At 43.0% G+C, this 25323-nt stretch overlaps 1 protein-coding gene across 2 annotated transcripts in view; it reads right to left on the reverse strand.

Annotated features, from left to right (window-relative positions):
* PEPD (peptidase D) overlaps nt 1–25323 on the reverse strand; it is a 297439-nt gene that overhangs the window by 19612 nt on the left and 252504 nt on the right. For both annotated transcript variants that reach the window (XM_075838450.1, XM_075838452.1), the window contains exon 12: nt 12294–12442. In XM_075838450.1, coding sequence (XP_075694565.1) covers nt 12294–12442 — 149 coding nt within the window. The remainder of the gene's footprint in view (nt 1–12293; nt 12443–25323) is intronic.

Below are 25323 nucleotides of genomic sequence, written 5' to 3' on the forward strand. Positions count from 1 at the left end.
GCTTATGACTGGGACACGAGGCACTCCATGTCTGATCTTTAGTTTCAATAATGCGAAAAGATAACATTCTTACCCTGCAAAATGGCTGTCAGGTTGAGTGGCTGCCTCTACTTTATGGAAATATATGTTCCAAGGCCTTTCCTGAATCTAATCTTTGTACACAGGACAATTCTTCACACTCAACTTTTGCATTGTTTGTCACAAACCACAAGCCACAGCTCAGCTGCTGTTCACATAAGTTGTGTCAGACTCGTATTTCTTCTTACAATGCAAATGGCGGCAGAATTTATGTTCTCATTAGTGTCAGGATCTGTAGACTGGAGGTGAGAGGTCGGGGCCTCGGGGAAACAAACAGCCTGCAATTCTCGGACTTTCAGCCACTGAGATAAGGACTGTAAACTGCAGAGTTTCCAGCTGTCACAGGGCGAGTCGCCTGCATTAAAGGGGCACTACACAGATCCCAAATTATTAAATGGGAACCACTACAAAAAGTCACCAATGCACCTTGCCCTATTTTCTCCTATCTGCAGCCTCCGTCCACGTTCACCTCTCACTGATTTGTTGTCCTGGACTCGGTCCTGGGGTTCTTTAGGACTTTGCGTCCTCTTTCTTTGTGTCTTTAGGCTGTGCAGTAGAGTGTAAGACTCAGGGTCGTTCATGTGCATGCGAGAGAAACACAGGACGTTGCCAGGGACAACCAGGGAAAAACCCTCCTACAACACAGTGCTGCCGAATTGAGAGAAAACAAAAGAAAAAGCAGTTCCTATTGGTTTATAAACTAGGGCCCAGCCTGCATGCAAGTCCTTGGGGTACACCATGTTCTCCTAACGGATGGCATGTCTAAAATGGCCAATGCAGGACTTCTGCCGTGCGCTGCCTCTGTGGCGACAGGTTCCCTTTAAAAGTTTGGTGGAAAAGGAAAATAGTTTTGTCAGTCTTCAAACTAAGTTAAGTATAATTTCCTTAAGCCGGCCATACACTCAAGGCAGCCATGTCTCCCGACTCCACCATAACCATGTACACCCGGCCGAGCGCGCGCCTTTATTTCATTCACGTAGCATGTGACCGTGCAGCCAATCAGAAGGCTCAGCGGCTACAAGTTGTATTGCTGGAAGTTTGCTGAATGGCCGTAGTGGTCACATGCTACGTGAATGTAAACAACCATTGGTCGTGCCGCCGGAGCGACAGCGCTGGATCACAGTGGGCACGGATACGTAGGTAATTATTGCTTTTTTTTTTTATTTATTTAATTTGCAGTCCCCAAGAAAAAAATAATAATAATTTCCCGGATAACCCCTTTAAAAGCACCAGGAAAAATAACTTTTCACATAACTTTTCACAAAGCCCTTTTGTCTGGACATAAACATTACACAAAGACAACATTAACAAGCAGAAGTCGGCCGTCACTTATAATAAGGACATTCAATCAGCATTTCCCGCTAAAATAATAGTAAAAATCCCCAGTATAGATTAGTCCTTAACCCCTTCCCTCCGCAGCCATTTTTTCGGATTTTCACTTTTTTCACCTTCCAAAAGCCATAACTTTTTTATTTTTCAGCCTATATAGCTATACAAGGGATTGTTTTTTGCGGGACAAGTTGTAGTTTTTCATGGCACCATTTATTGTACCGCATAAAGTACTGGAGAGCTGAAAAAAAATATTTGTGGGCTGAAATGGGCAAAAAACAGCGATTACGCCATATTTTTTTTGGGGGGGGTTTGTTTTTAAGGCGTCCAGCAGGCGGTAAAAAATGACATTCAACTTATTTTACAGGCTGATACGATTACGGCGATACCAAATTTATATGTTTTGTTTTGTTTTACCACTTTTAAAAAAATAAAACTATTCGCCGTGTTCTGAGAGCCAGAACTTTTTTCATTTTTTGAGCAATTTAGCGATGTGAGGGCTTAAATTTTGCAGGGCGAGCTGTAGTTTTCACAGATACCATTTTGGGGTATATGTGACTTTTTGATCACTTTTTATGTCATTTTCTTTAGCGCTAAGGTGACCAAAAAACATCAATTTGCGTGTTTTATATATTTTTTTTATGCCGTTCACCGAGCGGGTTAAACATTCGCTATATTGTGATAGTTCGGACTTTTACGGCGATCCAAGTTATCTTAACTTTTTTTTTTTTTTACCATTGATTTAGGGAAAAAGTTGTTTGTTTTTTTAAACTTTTAATACTTTATTTTTTTTTGGAACATAAAAAATACTTTTATTTAACTGTTTTTTTTTACTTTTTGTATTAGTCCTCCTAGGGGACTTGAACCAGCGATCCAACTAATGTATTGCAGTATATCGTGATTCTGACAGTCGCCTTCGAAGCCCTGCCGGAGGCAGAGCTTCAAGGGAGTACAAAGATGGCGGACATGGGGGCCTTTGTTAGGTCCCCAGGCTGCCATAACAACCGTTGTTACAGGATGATCGTGCCGTGGGGGGGAGGGGCACGATTGCTTGTTTGAGGGGGTGATCACTTGTTCGAGTCCCCTAGGGGCACTGAAATTTTAAAAAAAAGTTTTTTGTAATATACAAAAAAAAAAGTTAAATATTAACCCCTTCCCGACATTTGACGTATCCATATGCCAAAGTCGGGTAGGGGAAGTATGGAACGGGGTCACGGAGTGAACCCGCTCCATACGATGCCGGTGTCGGCTGTTTGTTACAGCCGACACTTCAGAGTAACGAGCGGCATCGCCCTCGAGCGTGATCCCGCTCGTTTAATGCCGCCGTCAATAGCGACCGCAGAATTTAAATAGTTAGAAAGAGGGGGGCGACCCCCTCTAACAGCTCATCGCACCCCCGTATCGCAATCTCGGGGGGTGGCGATGGTTGCTATGGCTGCCTGGGGACCTAATGAAGACTCCCAGGTCCGCCATCTTTGTACACCTATTAAGACTCGTCTCCGGCAGGGCTTAATAGTTGCCTGTCAGAATCACTATATACTGCAATACATTAGTATTGCAGTATATCGTGCAAGCGACCTAACGATCGCTGGTTGAAGTCCCCTAGGGGGACTAATAAAAAAAAGTAAAAATGAGTAAAATAATGTTTTTTTTTTATGTAAAAATAAAAATTAAAAGTAAAAAAAAAACAACTTTTCCCATTTTCCCTCTAGAGCATAGTAAAAAAAAATAAATAAACATAATTGGTATCGCCGCGTCCGTAAAAGTCTGAACTATTACAATGTATCACTATTTAATATCGCCATGAAAGAAAAAAAAATTGTAAACGCCAGAATCTCTATTTTTTGGTCACCTCATCTCAAAGTGATCAAAACGTCGCATGTACCCCAAAATGATATTATTAAAAACTACAGCTTATCCTGTAAAAAATAAGCCCTCATACCGCTTAATCGACGGAAAAATAAAAAAGTTATGGCTCTCGGAATTTGGCGACATAAAATTAATTTTATTTTTTACACTTAGGTTTTTACTTGTAAAAGTAGTAAAATATAGAAAAAAACTATATATATTTGGTATCGCCGTAATCGTATTGACCCACAGAATAAAGTGAACATGTTGTTATAATTGCACAGTAAATTCCGTAAAAATTATGCGCAAAAAAAGAATGGAGGAATCGCAGTTTTTTTTTCATTTTCTACCCCACAAATAATTTTTTCCCCGTTTCTAGTACATTATATGGCACAAAAAGTGGCGAGACCAGGGCAAACTTTAGCTTTTCCCCTAAAAGTAAAAAAAAAACAAAAACAAAAAGGACCCACATTTTACCATTTTTCTTCTAATGTAATGTAAAAATAATGCACAGAATTGCTATTGCCGCACCCGTAAAAGTCTGAACTATTCTAGTAACATGTAATTTACCTGCAGGGTGAAAGCCGTAAAAAGAAACAAACAAAAAAGAAAACCCCCAAGAATTGCATTTTTTTGGTCACCTTACCCCCCCCCCCAAAGGAATAAGAAGTGATCAGAGACGTATGTGCCCAAAAATGGTACCAATAAAATCAGCTCGCTCCGTGAAAAAGAAAGCCCTCACACCGCTCCATCGACTAAAAAAACGTAAAACCTGCAGAATAAAGTTAACTTGTCGTTTTTGCAGCGCGGTGAAAAGTGAAACCCACAGAACAATGGAGGAATCGCTGTTTTTCTCCCCGATTCTAACCAAATAATTTTTTCTGCTTCCCAGTATATTAAACGGTGTCAATGAAAATTATAATTCATCCCGCAAAATAACAACCCACATATGGCCATGTCGACGGAGAAATAAATAAGTTACGGCTTTCGGAAGGCGGGAGGAAAAAAACACCAAAGAACGGCTGCGGCAGTTAATGGACTTAACAGGTGATTATCTGAATTTAAGGGGCCACATACGATACATTTTGTGTTCGTTGTAGGACATCAATATTTGACGTAAAATAACAGCGGCGCCTTGTTCCGCCATGACACGTAGCTGCAGTGATGACCTCAGTGCACAACGAGGCACAGCCTGTCAGTCTCTTGTTTTCTATGCATCGAGATAACAATGTCCTGACATTAACTTTCGCTTGGGGTTTTATTCCCCAGACTTCCTCATACACAAGGTAAAGCAGAAAGCGGGTCATGTCAGGTCAGCGACAGCACATGTATATATTACCTTGACAAGTACATAAAACCAAGGTCTCCCTGACAAGGAGGGACAATTATGATTTGTGTAAATATTCTGCAGCTCTGAGCGTTTGCTCCAGGGGAAGAGGCGCAGTTCAATTACAAACACCATCACAATGACGGTGATTACTTTACTTACCTGCAGCAGACAATGTCACTCTTGTCTTGTGGATTTCAATCCCATGCATCTCGCCACAGTCATTTTCACAGCTATTTTTTGGAATATGCAATATTAACTTAAAGGGGTTGTCCCGGAACGAGGCAGTTTTTCATACTGATGACCACAGGATAAGTCATCAGTATATGATCGGGAGGGGTCCGACACCTGGACCCAGCACCGATCAGCTGTACCGGCTGCCTTTGGGCATCGGAAGTTACGCAGGGTCGGTGTTGGAAGCAGGTGGCTCCATACACTGTATAGTGGACGTGCTGGGTTACTGCAGCTGTGCTTCTATTCCCTTGGATGGGAGCAGAGCTGCAGTACAGCCGTTATATCGTGACCGGAGACATATGCTTCTGGCATCAACCCTGCATAGCTTCCAGTGCCCGAAGGTAGCCGGCACAGCTGATCGGTGCGTGGTCCGGGTGTCGGACCCCCACCGATCATATACTATGGATAGGTCATCAGTATAAAAACCAGCCCCCTAGCTGGACAACCCTTTTAAATTTGCTCCCCTAAAGGTAGGGGTGTAATCTATAATCGATAGTCGATGCAGAGGTAGCAGTTGCACCCTTGCCTGGTGCCTGAGGGGGCCCAAAGGACCCTTTGCCACATAAGAAGACACCAGTATTATAAATGGCACAGGGTAGCGGGTGTACAGATTTTGCATGATTGTTTTCCCTACAGCGCCCCTGCAGGTAATCTAAAGCATAGCAATCCATAGCCTGATTGGGGGTCACTATCCATACCACTGGATAAACTTGACCTAAATGGGGTTTTCCATTCTCATAAATCAATGAGATATCGCTACGATATGCTATCACTTTCTGATCCGTGGGGTCCAAGTACTGGGACCCCCATCAAACCTGAGAATGAAGGGGCCGCATCGCTGGTTTAGTGTCCTCCTCAAGTGATTGGGGCCGTGCTGCGCACCCTCTTCAAAGTGGAAACATCGAAGAGGACGCACCGATCAGAGTGTTATGGCATATTCCAGCAATTAGCCTTCTCACGATACCAGAATTTGGACTTCAATACTGAAAATTTGTGTAGTATTGCGATTCTCGATACCAAAACGATACTTTGCCAACGATTAAAAAACAAAAAAAAGTTCTTCCATTTGCTGATGTGAGGAGCGAGGTGAGATGAATTTTGAACCTTCAGGTGTCTCACATTAGTAGTAATTAACCCCATCATGTTCCTCACAGTCATAATGGACAACATCGGGTTAATGTGTGAGGTACGTGATGGGGTTAATTACAATAATTTTGAGCCACAAGGAGGTACTAAATTCATAATACCTCGTGCCTCACATTAATAAGTGAAAGAAAGTAGTTTTTTTTTAATTTTCTTACAGCGCACAGATCATACATTACGCTATAAATACGTTGTGCAGACGATAACAAATGTGGATATTTTAGGTATTAAGACTTTCATTTTAATGTTTATTGTAAAAAATGTTTGTCTTTTTTTTATTTAACATGACTATTTTTTTTTTTTACTTATTTTTAACCCCTTAATGACCAGCCTATTTTAGACCTTAATGACCAAGCCATTTTTTAAGTTTTTCCATCGTCGCATTCCAAGAGCTATAACCTTTTTATTTTTGCGTCGACATAGCTGTATAAGGTCTTGTTTTTTGCGGGACAAGTTGTAATTTTTAATAGTACCATTTTGGGGTACATCGAATTTATTTATTAACTTTTATTAACTTTTTTTTGGGGGGGGGGGGGAAGGAGAAAAAAAAACAGCAATTTCGCCACACTTTTTTGCGCCCTAAATTTACGCCGTTTACCGTGTGGTATAAATAACACAATAACTTTATTCAGTGGGTTGTTGCGATTGCAACGATACCAAATTTGGATAGTTTTCGTATGTTTTACTACTTTTACACAATGAACACACTTTTTTTTCATAATTATTTGTTTTTGTTTCTCCATATTTTAAGAGCAGTAACGTTTTTATTTTTTCGCCGATGCAATTGTAGGAGGGCTTTTTTTTTGCGGGACGACTTTTAGTTTTTATCGGTACCATTTTGGAGTAGATGCGACTTTTTGATCACTTTGTATCACATTTTTTTAAGGCTGGATTCAAAGAAAACAGCCATTTTTGCATGTTTTTTTATTTTATTTTTTACGACGTTCACCGCGCGGGTTAAATGATGTAGTAAGTTTATAGTTGGGGTCGTTACAGACGCGGCGATACCAAATATGTGTAACTTTGTTACTTTATTTTGTTTGTTAATAGTAAAGCAGTTTGTAAGGGGAAAAAGTGGGTTTTTCTTTTTTTTTTCTCACTTTTAAGTAAACTTTTTTTTAAACTTTTTTTACTAGTCCCACTAGGGGACTTCAATATGCGATTATCCGAACGCATTTATAATACACTGCAATACTTCTGTAAACGGTCAGGCATCTGCTAGGTCATGCCAGAGGCATGATCTAGCAGGCATTTGCTACAGGCAGACCTGGGGGCCATTATTAGGCCCCCGGCTGCCATCGGAGACACAGACATTCGGCGATCTTATCGCCGGGTGTCAGTGGGATGAGCGGGAGCTCCCTCCCTCTCGCCAAAACAACTTAGATGCAGTGCACGCTATTCAGGACCGGCATCTGAAGGGTTAAACGGGTGAGATCGATATGCATATCGATCTCACACGTTCGAGCAGAGATGCCACCAGTTCTCAGCTACATCTGGCAGCTGAGCGCAGGGAGATTTGACAGCTCCCTGCTCTGTTTATTTATTCCGATGCAGCAACGTAAAAAGTCTATTGCATCGGAATAAAGCCCGTTAGCGACCGACGTAAAAACACTATGGGGCGGTCACTAACGGGTCAAACTTTAATGTACTGGCATATATCTATATAGTGATAGTACACAGGCAGTTGTTAGGACATACCCAAGTATGCCCTAACAACAGGAAATATGGTCAGACAGCCCTGAGGTCCTTCAATGGACCCTGGGCTGTCTGCCCATATATGGTATGTCCCTTGATCATGTCACAGGGAGTCCCTGTGACGCGATCCAAGTGTCATCCCCCTTCTCATTTTCCCCTTGAATGCCACAGTCAGCTTTGATCGCAGCATTCAAGGGAATAGCGGTGGAGATGAGGTTTGCCATTGCCCCGCTTCTGACAAGAAGTGTGCAGCAAGGGGGCCCTGAGAGGATGGGACAGCCGCAGACCAGCCGTATCAAAACAGCAGATCGCTACTGATAGGCGCCCTGTATGCCGGGCGGCTGCAGCAGCGATCCCTGCCACCCACCTAGCTATACCCCTGGATACAACCCCTTTTATTATTGACAGTAAAGGATTATTTGGGGCCACTCGGAAAGGATGAACATTTTCCAGTCTTTCACAACGGGATGGGTGTGTTCCATCTGTCAATGCCCAGATTCGTCTGTAACTCAGCTGGAAAACTTGTTGCAAAATGCAATTGAAGACCAAGGAGCGAAAGATCTGCCAGACAATCATCCTTCCCGGGTCCCTTAAGACTGAATAAAACAAATGGCGATGTCAGTTCAAGACCATGAACTCCAATAAAATAAGTGAATAACCACAAGCTATTCAGTGTTCTACTAGTAGCTACAAAACAGCTGACTCTGCAACCATGGAGAAATTGTCAAAAACTCCCCTATTTCCCTCACTGGGTCTGTGGCAGCAATACACAAAGACAGACTCTAAGGGTTTAATTCCACTTGGACCCCAGGGCCAGTTTCGACATCACCGTCTTGGCCACCAAGTGAGAATGGATTTTTATGGAGTTTATAAGACAATAAATAAGCATATCCACTTATGGACAGTGCAAAAAAAACCTAAAGGGAGGTATGGGGGGGAGATTGCAAAGATTTTAAGATTCTCTAGTCAAAAAAAGTCCTTTTTATGGACGACTCAAATTTGTGTCAATGTTCTAATGGTGGGAAGCCATAGAGGCTAGCGGTGGGGACTGTTTTTAAAGGGGTTCTCTGGGAATTAAAAGTGAATGGGACAAGCTGCAGTACCAGGTACAGCCACTACTATGGTTGAGCTGCTGTGTCTGTGTAAACAATTAAGGGGACTGTGAGCACCATGGCCTCTTCACTCTGCTGAACGATGAGGGTCCCGGAGGTTGGACCCCCATCAAACATTGATGGCCTATCATAAGGCTAGAGCATCAAAGTCCAGAGAAACCCTTGAAAGTAGGCCACGTAGTTTATCTGCAGCTAGGGTGGTGACTTAGGCTGGGTTCACACACCCTATTTACGGACGTAATTCGGGCGTTTTAGCCCCGAATTATGTCCGAAAATACGGCTCCAAAGCGTCGGCACACATCTGCCCATTCATTTGAATGGGTTTTACGATGTACTGTGCAGACGGTCATTTTTTTTACGCTACGCTGTCAAAAGACGGCGCGTAAAAAAGACGTCCGCGTCAAAGAAGTGCCTGTCACTTCTTGAGACGTAATTGGAGCCGTTTTCCATTGGCTCCATAGAAAAACAGCTCCAGTTACGTCCGTGATGGATGCAGCGAAAAGCGCCTGCACTTGCCATTACGTCTGAAATTCCGGAGCGGTTTTCTCCTGAAAACAGCTCCGTAATTTCAGCCATAACGGAGGCTGCCGTGTGAACATACCCTTAATGTGAACTACTAACTTAATGGGGTGCTACAATTTATCTTTTAATTAAAAGCTTATGAACCCTGGTTTACTGCGATGCTAAAGGCCCTTTTACACAGGCCAATTATCGAGCAAATGAGCGTATATATGAACGCTCGCTCCCGATCACTGGCCTGTGTAAACAGGGCAACGATCAGCCAATGAATGAGCAAACACTCGTTCATTGGCTGATTGTATCGTTTAGGCAGCATAAAATATTATCATTGTCGACATGATGGAAATGTATGCGGACGAGCGGTCATAGGAACGAGCTCTCGTCCCCATACAAAACCGATCATTGCTCCTTGTGAACGGGGCAAACGAGCGCCGATCACCAAGCTGTTCTGTTGATCGGTGCTCTTTTTCACAGCCTATGTCGGGCCGTATAATAGGACCTTAAGAAACCTTTTGACTGGTTGTTCTGACCAACTCCACCTTTATTTGTCTACATTGTCTCCTAAGTGTTGTGAGAGAATCATTAGAAGTTTATAGATGGTGAAAAAGGCAGATGTGATAATAAAGTTATTAGGTAACAGGACTGCAACACAAAATGTCTTATTCCTCAATTAGGATGAGTCATTGGCCTTAGGAGTCTTAGAGGAGTCCAGTTCCAATATGGATTATAAGATGTTCTTGCTCTGATCGTTGTGATTTTCCATATAGCATCGTCCCGTTGGCTCTATTACAGTATATTAAATACACAGGATTAAAGTCTCTTATTTTCCAAGCTCTTGCATATTGTATCAATAGATTGTGTTCACAGGCAATGCATCCCCTCTGTATTCTGTCTATCCCTGTATTACAGCCGTCTGCTAGATCAACCAGCGCTTTTGCCATTTACATTAACATTCCCTAATCCAGAATCTGATAGTCCAGAAAATCTTGACCGTCCGGTACCGAACTGCAGGAGCATCAGGGATCTCACAAATTCAGAAGCAGAAGACTGAGACGTTTAGACCAAGTATAAGACGGTAATAGCGGCAGAGCGCGTGTTGGTATTTTATTATAAGTTTTCTTCCAGAGGGTTGTCTACCCTTACATGTAAGGGCCTGTTCACATCACCGTTCATTTCCGTTCCGGGGTTCCGTCCTAGGGTTCCGTCGGGTGAACTCCGCAACGGAAAGTGAAAGTGAAAGCACAGCTTCCGTTTCAGTCACCATTGATCTCAATGGTGACGGAAACATCGCTAATGCTTTCCGTTCGTCACCATTCCGGCTGGTTTCCGGTTTTCCGACGGAATCAATAGCGCAGTCGACTACGCTATTGATTCCGTCGGAAAACCGGAAGCCAGCCGGAATGGTGACGAATGGAAAGCATTAGCGATGTTTCCGTCACCATTGAGATCAATGGTGACTGAAACGGAAGCCGTGCTGTCAGTTTCACTTTCCGTTGTGGGGTTCACCCGACGGAAACCTCAGACGGAACGGAAATGAACGGTGATGTGAACAGGCCCTAACTATAAAATACTTTACTGTGATTGTCCAATAATCCAGAATATCTTGGGGCCCTTCAGGTCCGAATTACGGGTTAAGGGTATTTTACTGTATTTATTTGTAAGGTCTTATTTGCACTTGCAGTAGTGTCCTGCGCCATTATAAAATGATCCGCACTAATCAAGTCAATACGATGGTCGATGAAAAATGATAGACGCAGCAGTTGACATTACTCGCCCTTCATCACATCTGTGTTTATATCTTTTGTCCCATTGATTTCAAAGCAAAATGAAAAACTTTTGAAAACCTAAAAAAAAGTCACAGTTTTCGCCTTATCAGAAATGAGACGATCACAAGATTTCATGGTTTGTTGCGTCAGTGCAAGAAAAAAAACAAGACTGAATGCACTTTACCTGCTGTTCCTCTGGGTGAACTTGTTTTGCCATATAACGACTGCTCACATCTATGAAGAGGAGGCCATTCATCAACCAGTAATCAAAAGAAACTGGTGACAGCCACATCCTCGCTGAGAGAGTTAAGAGAGCGGCGAGGAGCCTATCAGAGGGTACATGTATGTTGTCTCCATCGGCCAGACGGTGGCCTGTTTCCTGTGACGGTCTGCCAGCCCCGGCCAGCCCTACTGACAGGGCCACAAAATTTATAGCAATGGTAATCTGCACAAGGCGACTTTTCCAGCATTTTGTGTGAAGAATGGGACGACGTGTAAACAGCCGGCAGGAATCCTGCTGCAGGGAGGTAATGCAGATCGGAAGTCACTCGCGACAAGAAGACAGAAAAAAGGACGTGCGGTTACTGAGCAGGACGCCGAGAGAGAAATAGGTCAACACTGGAAGAGAATACATCAGGGCTCATGCTCTGTATTGATAGGTAACTGTGTCACGCCCGCAGATATATCGGTTCCTTAAATGTGGACATAATGCTAAATATCGAGAAAGAGAGGAGGGTGCGTTACCCACACCGCGGGGGGAATACGATGAAACGAAGCAGCGAAATAAAAGAACGGGCTGTTCTAAGAAATACAAGACATTATTCTATCCAACAGGATCTGCCGCCATATTGGATGTCACTGTGGTGTTTTAGATACGCTACTACGTAAATGTGACAACCAATATGGCCGCAGATCTGTCTATCAAACTTGCATTGCGGCGCCCATTTTTACAACTGGAATGATATTGCGACCCCAAGGGAAGGACAAAAAATTATACGTGATTTTCAGTTGTCATGTAACCCTTTGTAAAATTTGATATGAAATTGGCGTGTGTGCGTTTGTAAAAAGGATTTTCACATTAGGACAAAAAAAAAAAAGTGCGCGCCGCCCCCCCCACCGGAAACAGCACCACTCTTGTCTGTGGCTGTGCCTGGTATTGCAGTTCACCCCTTATAGATGCTATTTCGTACCATGTTATTTCATAAACCTGATTTGTTGTACACAGACGAGCTCCTGACTGACCTGGTTTCACAGCGTTCATGACTGCGCGGGAGGACTTCAGCACAGCCTCGTAAATTGCTCGCTGGTCTGCGGTGAACTTCCCATTGGCAGGAAAGGAGCAGGTAATGTCAGAGCTGTAGCAGTAATATTCTCCTCCCATATCAAAGAGGCTGCAAGAGAACAACAGCGACAAAACAAACATCAATCACGTACAAATGTAATGACAGGTGATGACAGGTGACGACATGGGACGACGACGACGACAGGGGACGACGACGGGAGATGAGTGGTGATGACTGATGAGGACAGGGAAGGACAGGGGATGACGCCAGGGGATGATGACAGGGGATGATGACAGGGGATGATGACAGGGGATGATAGGGGATCTACTTCTACTAGTAATGTTCATTGTTTCAGAGGCTTTCCAACAAAGTTTCTCCAAATAGGAAAATAATATGTATGCACGGATAATAGCGATTGGCTGCTGCGGTCACGTGATGTTATAATGGACGACACATCAGCGTGCGGAGACATAAAAATCAAGGAGAGGGGGTAAAATTTTCAAGGTATTTTAAGTTTATGATTTTCCTATGTGCGGGACCTTGAGTAGTTTTTCCAGTAGAACATCTTCCAGCCTCGATGCGGCTCCTCCGACTAGAAGCGCTACTTAATGGGGGAGGGTAAATGAAGCCACAAAATGGCACTTCGAACTATTGCTACGAGAATGATACTTTTAGGATATAGTATTTGAACTTACTGTAGGATACATCACTATATATAATAGAACACACACCATTTATACAACACACGTTACTTTATATCAGTGGTGTACAACCTGCGGCTCTCCAACTGTTATAGAACTACAAATCCCAGAAGGCCTCAACAGCTGTGAGACTGTAGTTGCCTTTTGGGTTTTGTTATTTTACCACTGGACATCCACAGGTTCCCTATAGAATTCCTCTAATCTGGAAAATTCTCATAGTCCGGAACTAGACTGCAAAGATCCCCAATAATGTGATAATTTTGGGCAGCCTTCCCGGGGGACGGGGGGTTCCCCAGTTTATTTTATATACTTTTCTTTTAACATCTGTTACTATTTGATAATCCGGCACCCAACGGGTCCTACTAATTTCAGATAAAAGGAATTGATATTCATCTCTATGGGAGCGAGGGCACAGATAAATGTTTTCTTCTAGAGAAACTTCCCGGACAATCGCGATTAAAACCAGACGGCAGCTCATACTGACGGGGTGAGTGGATAATGTCCGCACAATATAATAGCTCAATTTCTGCAGTGACATCTGATTATAATATGAATACAGAAACGTCTTCCCCTCTCACACCCCTGTCAGAGGCAGAGTTTATGCCGGGAATAATGGTTTGGATAATTATTCTGAGGAGGATGTGGAGAATCTCGGCTTTACCTTCCTTACTGTGTCCTAAAATATCCCTCTACCAGACTATAAAGCCGAACTGTCACCTACACACAATCCCATCAGAAGCGACAAGAGAGAAGAGTTACGGCAGTGGAATTGACTTCATATTAATAAATCTCTACATTAAGTTTGGAGGAAAGAGTGAACAGCCTATGTGCTGGCAGGAGAGTGTGATCACTGCAATCATCCTGCGACATCATCAAACCACCAGCACTCCGCTCAATTCCTCCCATGTCTCTGTCTGAAAAGTATTTTCCCACTAATGTCTTATCACCTTTCCAAAGGATAATTTATATTGTAATCGTTAGATCAGTGGGAATCCTAACGATCTACAGTGGGCGGGTGAGGCGGTTGTATGGAGCAGTAGTCGAGCATGCATGCGGTCTTTCTTGGCAATTTTATGGGATTTAAGGAAACAGCTGAGTATAGGCCTACTCCTCCTACAGGAACTGGTTGAATGTGATGGTTGGCCCTTTAATGATGACCACCATTGAGATCTAGATTGCAGTTGAAGGGGTTGTCAGAGATCTAAAATGGTCCGCTATAGTAACTAAGGGAAAAATGGGTGACAACCAATATGGCTGCGAATACAGTTTCAAAAAGTGTTGTCTCCCAATTTACCCAGATCTCTGAGTGGCAAATCTCACGAGATGGGCCATGAAATGTTTCGGCATAGACAAGCAGATTGGACTTCCAGGAGTTGAGAACGATTAAAAACCTCTGTAGGATGATATGCCCTTTAAGTGATGACATCACTATGCCAAACTCTACTGGCCACTACAGGAATATTATATATATATATATATATATATATATATATATATATATATATATATATATATATATATATATATATATATATATATATCAGTGTAGGAGTGCTCTGTCCCCCTGCATCTTATCTGTGTCCCTCATCCTATCTATACTGACGATCATCACATGACTGTTCGGAGAGCCGCTTGTGTTGGTTCAGGGCAGCAGTAAAGACCCAGATTTGATGCTTAAATATTTGAGGTCCGTGTGCGCACACGATATCCCAGCTCTCAATCGCAATTAAATGATAACCGGATTATATTCAGCACAAAACGCTTGTTGATAAGCAGATGTGCCAGGAGTTACTTGCAAAATGAATTAGCTGTAATTGGGGAAATCATCCATTGACAGTTAATGGAATAGCTGCTGATGGGGCGGCTGTTTAATGCCACGTGCACGCACCGTACTCTCCGCTCTCCTATTACTAAACACTGCAAATAAAACGCTCCATGAAATCTGTAGCTGCAGACGCTTCACCAGCTGCAAGGACTCCACTGACATGTGCAGATAATACAGCGGGGGTGACCTGCCCGGGACACCCCTCTATGAGTCAAATCCGGGACACCCCCGACTGCACCCACTGAAACCAATGGTATGTGCATCCATTTATTTGATGCCTGAAAGCGGTGTCTGCTGTTGACCTAAATACCCCTTTCCTCCCATGTCAAAAGGGTCGAGGAAGCTCCGCTATGAGGAGCTGTTTTTTGGGGTCCTCCCACGGTAGAGCTACTTTAGCTGTTCCTGTGACATCCAGAAGACACTGAGGTCACCGGTCATTTCCTGTTCCATGATAAATATAATGGCTCTGCAGGCTCAAAGAGTCTGAAAAAAAAAAAGTTATTTTCCCTACGGGTCCGTTTTAGTGCCAGTCTGTCCAGTACATATCAGCTAGTGCCCAATTTCACTGTACATGCCAGCCACCCGACAGACAAGCCACATAAGGATGAAGTTTAGAAAATAAAACAAGAGTTGTTAGTCCTCATGCACACGACCGTGCATTACGGTCCGCATACTATCCACAATTACAGATAGTATAGGACACTTTCTATTCTATGGGCCAATGCACACGACCATGGTTTCCACAGTCCGTGCATTGGCCGCGAGCCCGAAGCGCAAAAAAAAAAGGTCAAGTCATTTCACGGGTCGCATTTGCGGTACGGGCTACTTCGAGTCAATGCACATCTTGTATGTGCACGGTCTGTGATTGCGGACGGCCCGCGGATGACACTCGGCGGCCATCCGTTTCTGTAATCACGGGCCTTGCACAAGGCTACGGCTGTGTGCATGAGGCCGTATTGAACAGGTGTGTGCTGTACAAGATGTTTTCCCATCCATGGACTATTCCTAACCCCTTACCATGATGTTGGATCCGGCGCTGCTCTACGCTGAGGGTTTTGCTTTACTGCCCCATTGCTCTTCTGTAAAGTGTTCTCAGGAAGCCCAGACCCAATTCCAAGGAACTGATCGCTCAGGGTTACCCACATGTTACTACCATTTCCTGCTAGGAAAACAATTCAGGGGATTTCTGAAAATAACACTTGTCCAGACAGCAGCGACATGGACTTTATTGTAATATAGCAATAGAAAGAAAGACTGCAGCACTCTGATGTCCAAAAAAGTAGATTTATTCACCAAGCATGAAAAACTGCAACGTTTCAACCCCTATTGGGTCTTTTTGATCAAAAGACCCAATAGGGGTTGAAACGTTGCAGTTTTTAATACTTGGTGAATAAATCTACTTTTTTGGACATCAGAGTGCTGCAGTCTTTCTTTCTATTGCTGTATACAAGTTGTCCCGTTGGACCTGGGACATTTATACTGCTTGCACCGTCCCTGGCTGGGATTATCTACCTTGTTCCCCTCTGGAGGAATACTGTCGGTCGTGCTGCGGATTTCTTTTGTATGCTTTATTGTAATATGTGATACTTAGCCTGGGGAGAGATCAGGAATTATGTCAAGATAATGATATTGAGCTAGATATCACAATGACCATAAATATCGCAATATGTAGCATGTTCTTAGAGGAAATACAGACACAAATTATTAACAAACCCCTTTATATAATATATAAGCAAAGTATATAAACGTCATGCCACAGCCAGAGTCTGTTCATTGGGGATGGGGTCAATGTGTGTCCTGCAGCTAGTACTAGGGGCCCTGCAGCTGTCACTGCTACGAGTGGGGGTAAAAGTTGGAGTATGATACAACAAATATTATTAAAGGGGCTCTGTCACCACATTAGAAGTGGTCTATCTTGTACATGATGTGATCGGCGCTGTAATGTAGAGAACAGTGTTTTTATTTCGAGTTATGATGACCTATATTCAATTTATGCTAATGAGTTTCTCAATGGACAACTGGGCATGTTTTACTTTTTGACCAAGTGGGCGTTGTACAGAGAAGTGTATGACGCTGACCAATCAGTGACCAATCAGCGTCATACACTTCTCTCCATTCATTTATACAGCACATAGCGATATAGCTAGATCATGATGTGCAGCCACATAAACACACTAACACGTTACAGCAGTGTCCTGACAATGAATAGACATTGCCTCCAGCCAGGACGTGACGTGTATTCATTCTCCTGACCACTTCTGTAGTGCCTCTGTGATTTACAGCACAGCAGGTGTAGTCTCGCGAGATTACGCTGTAAGCGGTCATTCACAGCGAGATCTCGCTGTGCTGTATATCACACAGACGCTACAGAAGTGGTCAGGAGAATGAATACACGTCACGTCCTGGCTGGAGGTGATGTATATTCATTGTCAGGACACTGCAGTAACGTTATAGTGTGTTTATGTGGCTGCACATAGTGATATAGCTATATCGCTATCTGCAGTGTAAATGAATGGAGAGAAGTGTATGACGCTGATTGGTCACTGATTGGTCAGCGTTATACACTTCTCTGTACAACGCAAACTTGGTCATATAGTAAAACACGCCCAGTTGTCCATTGAGAAACTCATTAGCATAAAGCTAAAATAGGTCATAACTCCGTCACAAATGATCGTTTTTCTAAATAAAAAACTGCTGTAATCTACATTACAGCGCCGATCACATCATGCACAATACAGGCCACTTATAATGTGGTGACAGAGACTCTTGAACGCCTCTTAATAAATGTATTGCATCTTTCGGGCCGACCGTACGCCACAACTGTTACCACAGCCGTGCGCCATGCATTCCCCCCCCTTCCCATCTGGCATGCTTTACCCTAGAGAAAGATGTTAACAACAGAGAAGATAACAGATCCGTGTTTTCATTATATTTCAGCCAAATCACAGCAGAAAACTAAAGAAGTACAATGGATCCATCAACAGCAACTCACTGATGGTCTTCAGTTAGAACAGATATTTTTTTTCTAACTCTATAAAAATAAAATAAAAAAAGATGCAGAAACAACCCCACTGAGATGAACATGAAGTTTCAGTCGCAGAAATTTCTGCAACAAAATCTGAAATATACGCAGGATGTCTAAGGGTACGTTCACATTGAGTTTCTTGGTAGTTTTTGACGCAAAAACCGCGTCGGAAACACTACTAAAAACGCCTCCCATTGATTTCAGTGGGAGGTGGAGGAGTTTTTTTCCCCACGAGCGGAAAAAACGCTCGCGGGAAAAAGAAGCGACACACTCTTTCTTCAGGGGTCTCCGTCTCTGACCTCCCATTGACATCAATGGGAGGCAGAGAAAGCGTTTTTTGCTGCTTTTGACCGCGGCCAAAAAACGCTACAAAAAATGCGGCAAAGAGAGTGCAGGCAGGTGAAAATCTGTCTCAAAATTCCTAAAGGAATTTTTAAGCAGATTTTTCTGCCTACAAAAAAACTCTGTGTGAACTAGGCCTTAAAGTGCATTCTTACCCGCTGATATAACTAGTTAATAAATGAAACTGATGCTGCAAATTCTGAGCAGAGACCTGTAATACAGCAAGTTTATAACCAGATGGGACTGCGCCCCCTGGTGTTGGATGGTAATATAACTCCTAAAGAGAATTGACAGTGGTGACATTACATTGTCCTATGACCAGATTAAATAAATTAACTTCAAGATTAACACATCAATCACAGCAGCAGCGTCATAAATGAAAGTCAACGGCTGACAATAAAATCTCTCCATTATTCATGTGCCGGATAAGACGGATAGTTAGGCGTGTCGTCGGGTTGAAGAGTGACACCACGGAACATGTAAATATCTGTGACCAGCAGGTGAGAAGTCAGTGGGATCTGTGGAAGCCGGTGAGTCACAGTGATTCAGCGTCATGCAATGTCCAGATTTGTGTCACACGACACATCTGCAGTTATTGATTAACATTAGGTATATGCAGTATAGATTCCATAGGATGTGATCACTGTATACACACGCCTCTCCCTCCTGCACTTTGTAAGTAAATATCTATTTAAAGGGTAGGAACTACGATTCAGAACATTATTTACGTAGCAATTCCCGATCATAATTATGGGGCATGACAAATTCTATGGGAAACTGCAGAAATTTACAACCCCCCCACATCAGAAATCTCTCATGGTTAAAGGGATTTTACATTGATCGGCTATCAATGTGTGATCGGTGGAAGATCGCCCCCTAGGTGCAGCGATTCGGTACATGTAGCTGTGCCAGGTACTACAGCTCAACCCCAATCGATATAATGGGGCTGAGCTGCAGTATCAGACACAGCGGCATGTACAAAACCATCGCCACCAGTGTGAATTCCCAAGAAACTCGTGTAAAGAGAGTAATTCCGGAATGAACCTACTAACCTAATGACGCCAGAAAACGCTAGGAGGTCTTCAAACAAAAATCTGAGCCAAGTCATGTCTAGCATTTAGTTGCTATGGATGCACTGCATGACAACCAGTCTTTCCAATGAGGTTGTCAGGCAGGGAGTCCCTAACAACCAGCCCGTCTTATGGGTTCTCTGCCAGTTTGACTTTTAGCCAGAGAAGGGACGTGGCTTTACTCAAATCATATTTCCTGTATCTCTTAGGCCAGGCGTACATGTCGGATTTGCCCAAGAATCCATGGCAGTAATTCAACGCTGACTGTATATTTCTGCTGCGGATCTACGTGTGGATTAGCCCCGTTTAATGAGGCTAATCCGTGTGTGGCAGCAGTTTCAGCGTGAAAACCGCACAAAGAAGTGACAGGTTATTTTTTTTTCCTGCCATATGGATATAAATAAAATGGGATGTAGTTTGTGGGCAGAGTTAACGAGGATCCCGCGGCGAAATGCGTGTGAACATAAAGGTCGGGTGAATATGGCCTTAGGGCATATTCACATACAGCCGATTTGTTGCGGAAATTTCTGCCACTGCCCCTTTCATCTCAGTGGGGTTTGCAAATAACCCCATTCATATTTATAGGGTGGATTCTGCCGCATTAATCACATGCTAATCTCTTTTTTTATAAAGTGGAGACCCCCTTCAAGTGATGAGATCAGAATTCACAGACAATGAAAGACCTTATAGATCGCTGCTGATATGGATGAAACGAAACCCGGTAATATCAGCTACGATCCCACCTACATCTCACCACGTACATAATGTACTTTACAGGTTCCTTTCCTATGTAATAATACATATCCGGGGGAACACAACCTTCTTGTTTTGAAGATCTAAATTTCAAGCATAAAAGAACCCACACACAACAGGAATGTGGTTGATCCGGTACAGACTGATAACCTCCTTTAACTCCACCAAAAAAATAAAAAATCTATGAAACGAAATTCTATTGAGCGAGACTCTCCGCAGAATCAAATATTAATCTGTATCCCACATCATTTTCTGCACCACAGAACAGAAACAAGATCAAAATAATATATTTACAATATTGATGAAGAGCGAGCGGAGGACTCGGCGAACACTAACAATTGTTCAGTAAAGCAAGGAGCAGCGAGAAATGGATTTCACATTATGTGGAGGGAAATGCGTTTTCTGTACGGGCCATTTTGTCTCCGTCTCTTGGCATAGTCCTCCTGGGTTCCACCCTCTGTATGATTCATGAAGACCGTGTAGCATGCTGGTCCAGGCCTGGAGGGGGGGGGGGATCTACACTACTGGCGGTGTAAAATTTATTGGGCACCACCCACCTGAAATCCATAACCTCAACCAAAACATGCCCTACGGAGAACCCCAGGTCCCTCACTAATGGATCTGAGCAGTTATGTCCCTTGTGTGCGCCAAACCTCTGGTAGATAAACTACTGCAGAAAGAGATTTGAACCCATACTAGAACCTCAGCCTCCCAATCAATATTCAACCCTCCTGGTATATGCCCCTATAAAAAAAAATATAATCTCACCCACTGGGGAGTAAGAGGAAGAGCCTTGGTGTAGTGGATCTGTAGCCTGCAACCTTATAGCACTGCTCAGTGGCGGATAGGAGATCGCAATATGATCATTAGTATAAGTACCCCACCATTCTGCACTCACACAAGCAACCGGCTCTATGGGGAAACATCTAGGTTCCTGGAATACAACCCCATTGACAAGGGTCTGTTCTTGTGGCAGGGTCTCTTTAAAGGGAACCAATCAGTAGCTTTAGAGCCACTAAAACACCAACATGTCATTATGAAGGTGGAGTTTAGTGTTACAAACCTGCGTACCTCAAAAACAAAAGTTTCGGGAATAATTAGTAAAGTAAATTACCGAAAGGAGTCCGGGTAAGAAGTAAGGAGTCAGCATACGGCGTATACGCATCGCGCTCGTGAAGCCGAGGACAGTACACATCGCTTCACTCCGCAGTGTACTGTCCTCAGCTCCAAGTGCGAAATGCGCCCGATGCCAATCTCAGTAAGTTGTAATTTACTTTATTATTACAATATTTCGATGTATGCAGGTTTGGAACATTAAACCCCAGCTGCCTAATAGCATGCTGGTGGTTCAGTAACTTCAAACCTTCTGACAGGTTCCATTTAAGGTCATGTTCACACAAAGCTTTTAGGATAGGAGGGAGAGGTTTTATCCCTTCTTAACATAAAAAAATTACCCAAAATCCCTTCAAAAACATGTTAGTGGTGGCCATAGACAATGATTCAGGCTAGGGCTCCATGGTGACTTCAGTTCGCACAACGGTTGCAGTAAAACGACAGGTTACAGCGACCGCTTTACAACCTTAAATGCTTCCCTACAGAGGAAAGAATGTCAGAGGCAACTTTTTATGTTCATAGATATCAAAAGAACAGAAAAAAAAAAAAAAAAAAAGAGTCAAATACTATCTTTAAAACTATAAAACTAAAACACCTTTTATTAATTATTGCATTATAACATCACACTAAAAAGATTAGTACACAAAGAGGGCTCAATACCAAACGAACACACTAAAAAGGTTGGGCATTGGCTCCTACAAATTCATATACTTATCACGCAGTGCATTATATACCCCCTGAAGAAGCCACTTTGCGAAACGCGGGATGGGGAACACACTGGTTGGGGCTTGTTTGGAGACTTTGGACTATCTATGGGTAAGGCATAATGATACCCATTTCCTATCCCTTAGGCCTCATGCACACAACCTTAGCTGTGTGCACAGCCGAGGAGTGTCATCGGATCGGGCCGCCCGCAAATCACGGACCGTGCACACTTTGATTTCAATGAGCCTGGACCGTATAATGACTTGTCCTATCCGGGTTTCTGGTCAATGCGCAGACCGTGGAAACAGTCTTGAGCATGGGCCCATAGAAATTAATGGGTCTGCAATTCACCCGCAGATTTGTGCGTGAGTTGCGGCTGCAAAAACACGTTCGTGTGCATGGGGCCTTAATGGGCGAAACATACGTTGTTTTGCGCCTCTTGGTACGTCTTTATTGGGAGATACCTCACTGGATTTACTTTTATGGTATACTGGGACTCAAAAAGATAGTGGGTCTACAACATTCAACCCGTCAAGCCGCCCCCGTTCAGTCATCACATTTCACTATATATACTGCTACTACTACTAGACGTTACGTGAGGATAAGTATATGAATTTGTAGGAGCCCAACCTTTTTGGTCATTTTGGTATAAAGTCCAAATCTTTTTAATGCGTTTGTTAGAATTCTATTAAAATATGTTGGTTTTATACAAAAATAGAACTTGACTCTTTTCTTGAGCTCTTGATTTCTATATTCATATGACTTGACTATCAATAATTTGTGAGGAGGCTGAATACATGTAGTGCCCAGCCCCACTTTATGTTCTTGGGAGGACCTTTGATTATAAATTTTATGTTCGAGAATTGCAACCACGTCGTAGTTCATGCGATTGTCGCACAACTTTTTACCCCATAAGGAAACACTGAGGTCGCGTAACCAAAAGGGGTTGATTCAAACAAATTGATGGCTATTAACAATAATTGTGACAGCTCTGCCCGACGGAGATCAGTCTTGAACACCCATCCGATCGTTCATGGTAATACATGTCAGCTAATGCAAGTTCCTATGAGACAAAGATGCAAACAACTCAACATTCTCAAATCACATTTGAAAAAAAATAAAAATAAATATTCACTACAATATAACATTTGGTATTTTGCGCACAATAAAAAAAAATATATATATTGTACGCGTGAACAATAAATAAAAAGCTGCTGCCCTCCCCTCCATATAGGACATTACGCAGGAATCACATTGCTCAGTGTATGACCTTGTCTGGCTCCTAATTACACTATAACTATATACTGAACGCTGCTTAATCGTAATGACCATCTATAATTACCTTTCATGTAGACAGTGGATATCTCCACAAACATTACCGCTAATTGGATTACACCGCGTAATCGCTGCTCTTTATTAGTGAAACACAACTTTTTTTTATATATAATTACTCGAAGATAATGCTAGAAGCAAAAAAAAATCTTCCGTATAAAAACCTGTGGAGTTATTACACCAGCAAAGTCACTCAGATTTCAAGGTAAGATTTTGGCCTTATTCGCACAGTGCAGAATTGGTGCCGTTTTTGATGGGTTATTTTCTAGCCAAAACCAGGAGCGAGTCCAAAACATAAGCAAAAGTATGAGGAAATTCCTATAATTTCAGCATCAATAGAAGCTGAATTATCAAATGTTCTGTATTATCAGATGGCCCTAGAAAAGTATGTAAGTATATAGAATAGAAAAAAAGCTCAAAATAGCCGATAACACAAAATCTGCCAGCGATGTGATACATGCAAGTGATAAATTAGGCCTAGTTCACATGGAGCATTTTGCAGGCGGAAAAAAAAATCTGCCTAAAAATTGCAGATTTTGACCTGTCTGCACTTTTTCCGCGCTTTTTGCCTGCAGCCATTGAGGACCGCGGGCAAAAAACACGGCGAAAAACGCTTTTTCTGCTTCCCATTTATTTCAGAGGCGGAACCGCAGCAAGAAAGGACATGCCGCTTTTTTTGCCATGAGCGGGTAAAAGCCGCCCGGGAAAATAAAAAACGTCTCCAATCCGGCCATTTTTTGGCGCCAATTCCAATGCGGTTTCGGCATCAAAATCTGCGCCAGAAAACTGTGTGTGAACTGGACCTTATCAGGCTTGCTGGATGATTAAAATAATTTCATATATATATATATATATATATATATATATATATATATATAATTACTACTCCCAGCAGTAGCTGCTTTAGATCTGACTAAGACCTGCCGTGGACCCACTATGTGCCCAACAATCAGATAAATTCCTGTAAATCCAGAATGGGATTTAGGCCTCATGCACACGACCGTAGCCGTGTGCACGGCTGTGATTTTCGGGTCAGCCGGCTGCGGACTGTCAGCCGCGGGCCGCCAGCAAATCGTAGGACATGCACATGGCCGCCGTCATTGTTTTCAATGAGCCTGGACCGCAGAAGACGGCCGTAATAGGACATGCCCGTTCTTTCTGCGGTGCGGGTTCCCGGGCCGTGCAAAGACCGCAAAAACTACGGTCGTGTGCATGGCCCCATAGAAATGAATGGGGTCGCAATTCTCCCGTGGATTTTTGGGGGAATTGCGGCCGCAAAAACACGTTCGTGTGAATGTGGCCTTACGCTGATCCTGGGATTTATTCTGATTGACATATTTGGGGTTGGGAAGAATTTTTTTCCCTAAAATGAAAAAAATTGGCTTTTGCCTCATGGGGTTTCTTGACTTCGTCTGGATCAACACGGTAAGATTATAGGTTGGACTTCGTGAGCTTGGGCCTTTTTTCAACCTTATCAGCCACTGTATGAAACTCTTCTAAGAATAATCTTAGCTTGAAATAATGCCGCCTTCCCTGTATGTAATGAATACGAGGCCCCTTTGCAGTTACTCTACGTTCTGGATGTTGCAGTGTTTGACCTCAGCGGTCAGGGGCAATCCTGCAGTCGTTCTCATAATCCCTCTCGCCGGAAAAAATCTATAAAGCCCAGTTCACACTGAGGTTTTTTGGCGCCGATCAACACCGTAACCAAGTCGGAAACCCCGCAAAAAAAACGTCTGGTGTTTCTTTTCGCCGCCTGCGTGGAAAAAAGCAGCATGTTCCTTCTTGCCGCAGTCCCACCTCTGACCTCCCATTAAAATCCATGGGAGGCAGAAAAAGCGTTTTCACTCGCGGTCCTCAATGACACAAGCGAAAAACGCAAATTCCAGAAGGAATTTTGAGGCAGATTTTTTCCTGCCTGCAAAATCCTCCGTGTGAACAGGGCCCAAGACAACTTTCTCATACTGCAATTCCCTCATAGAATAGCCACATACAGTCATAAATCTGGACTCTGTTTTCCTCTTATTTAATAAAGAGGATCATTCCGCGAGTCACAGCGCTGTGTACACACCGAGGATTTGTACTAATCATCCCAGTACAAGGAAATCTAGCATTTTATAGCA

This window comes from Rhinoderma darwinii, chromosome 9 (genome assembly GCF_050947455.1).
Source record: "Rhinoderma darwinii isolate aRhiDar2 chromosome 9, aRhiDar2.hap1, whole genome shotgun sequence".
Taxonomy (NCBI): domain Eukaryota; kingdom Metazoa; phylum Chordata; class Amphibia; order Anura; family Rhinodermatidae; genus Rhinoderma; species Rhinoderma darwinii.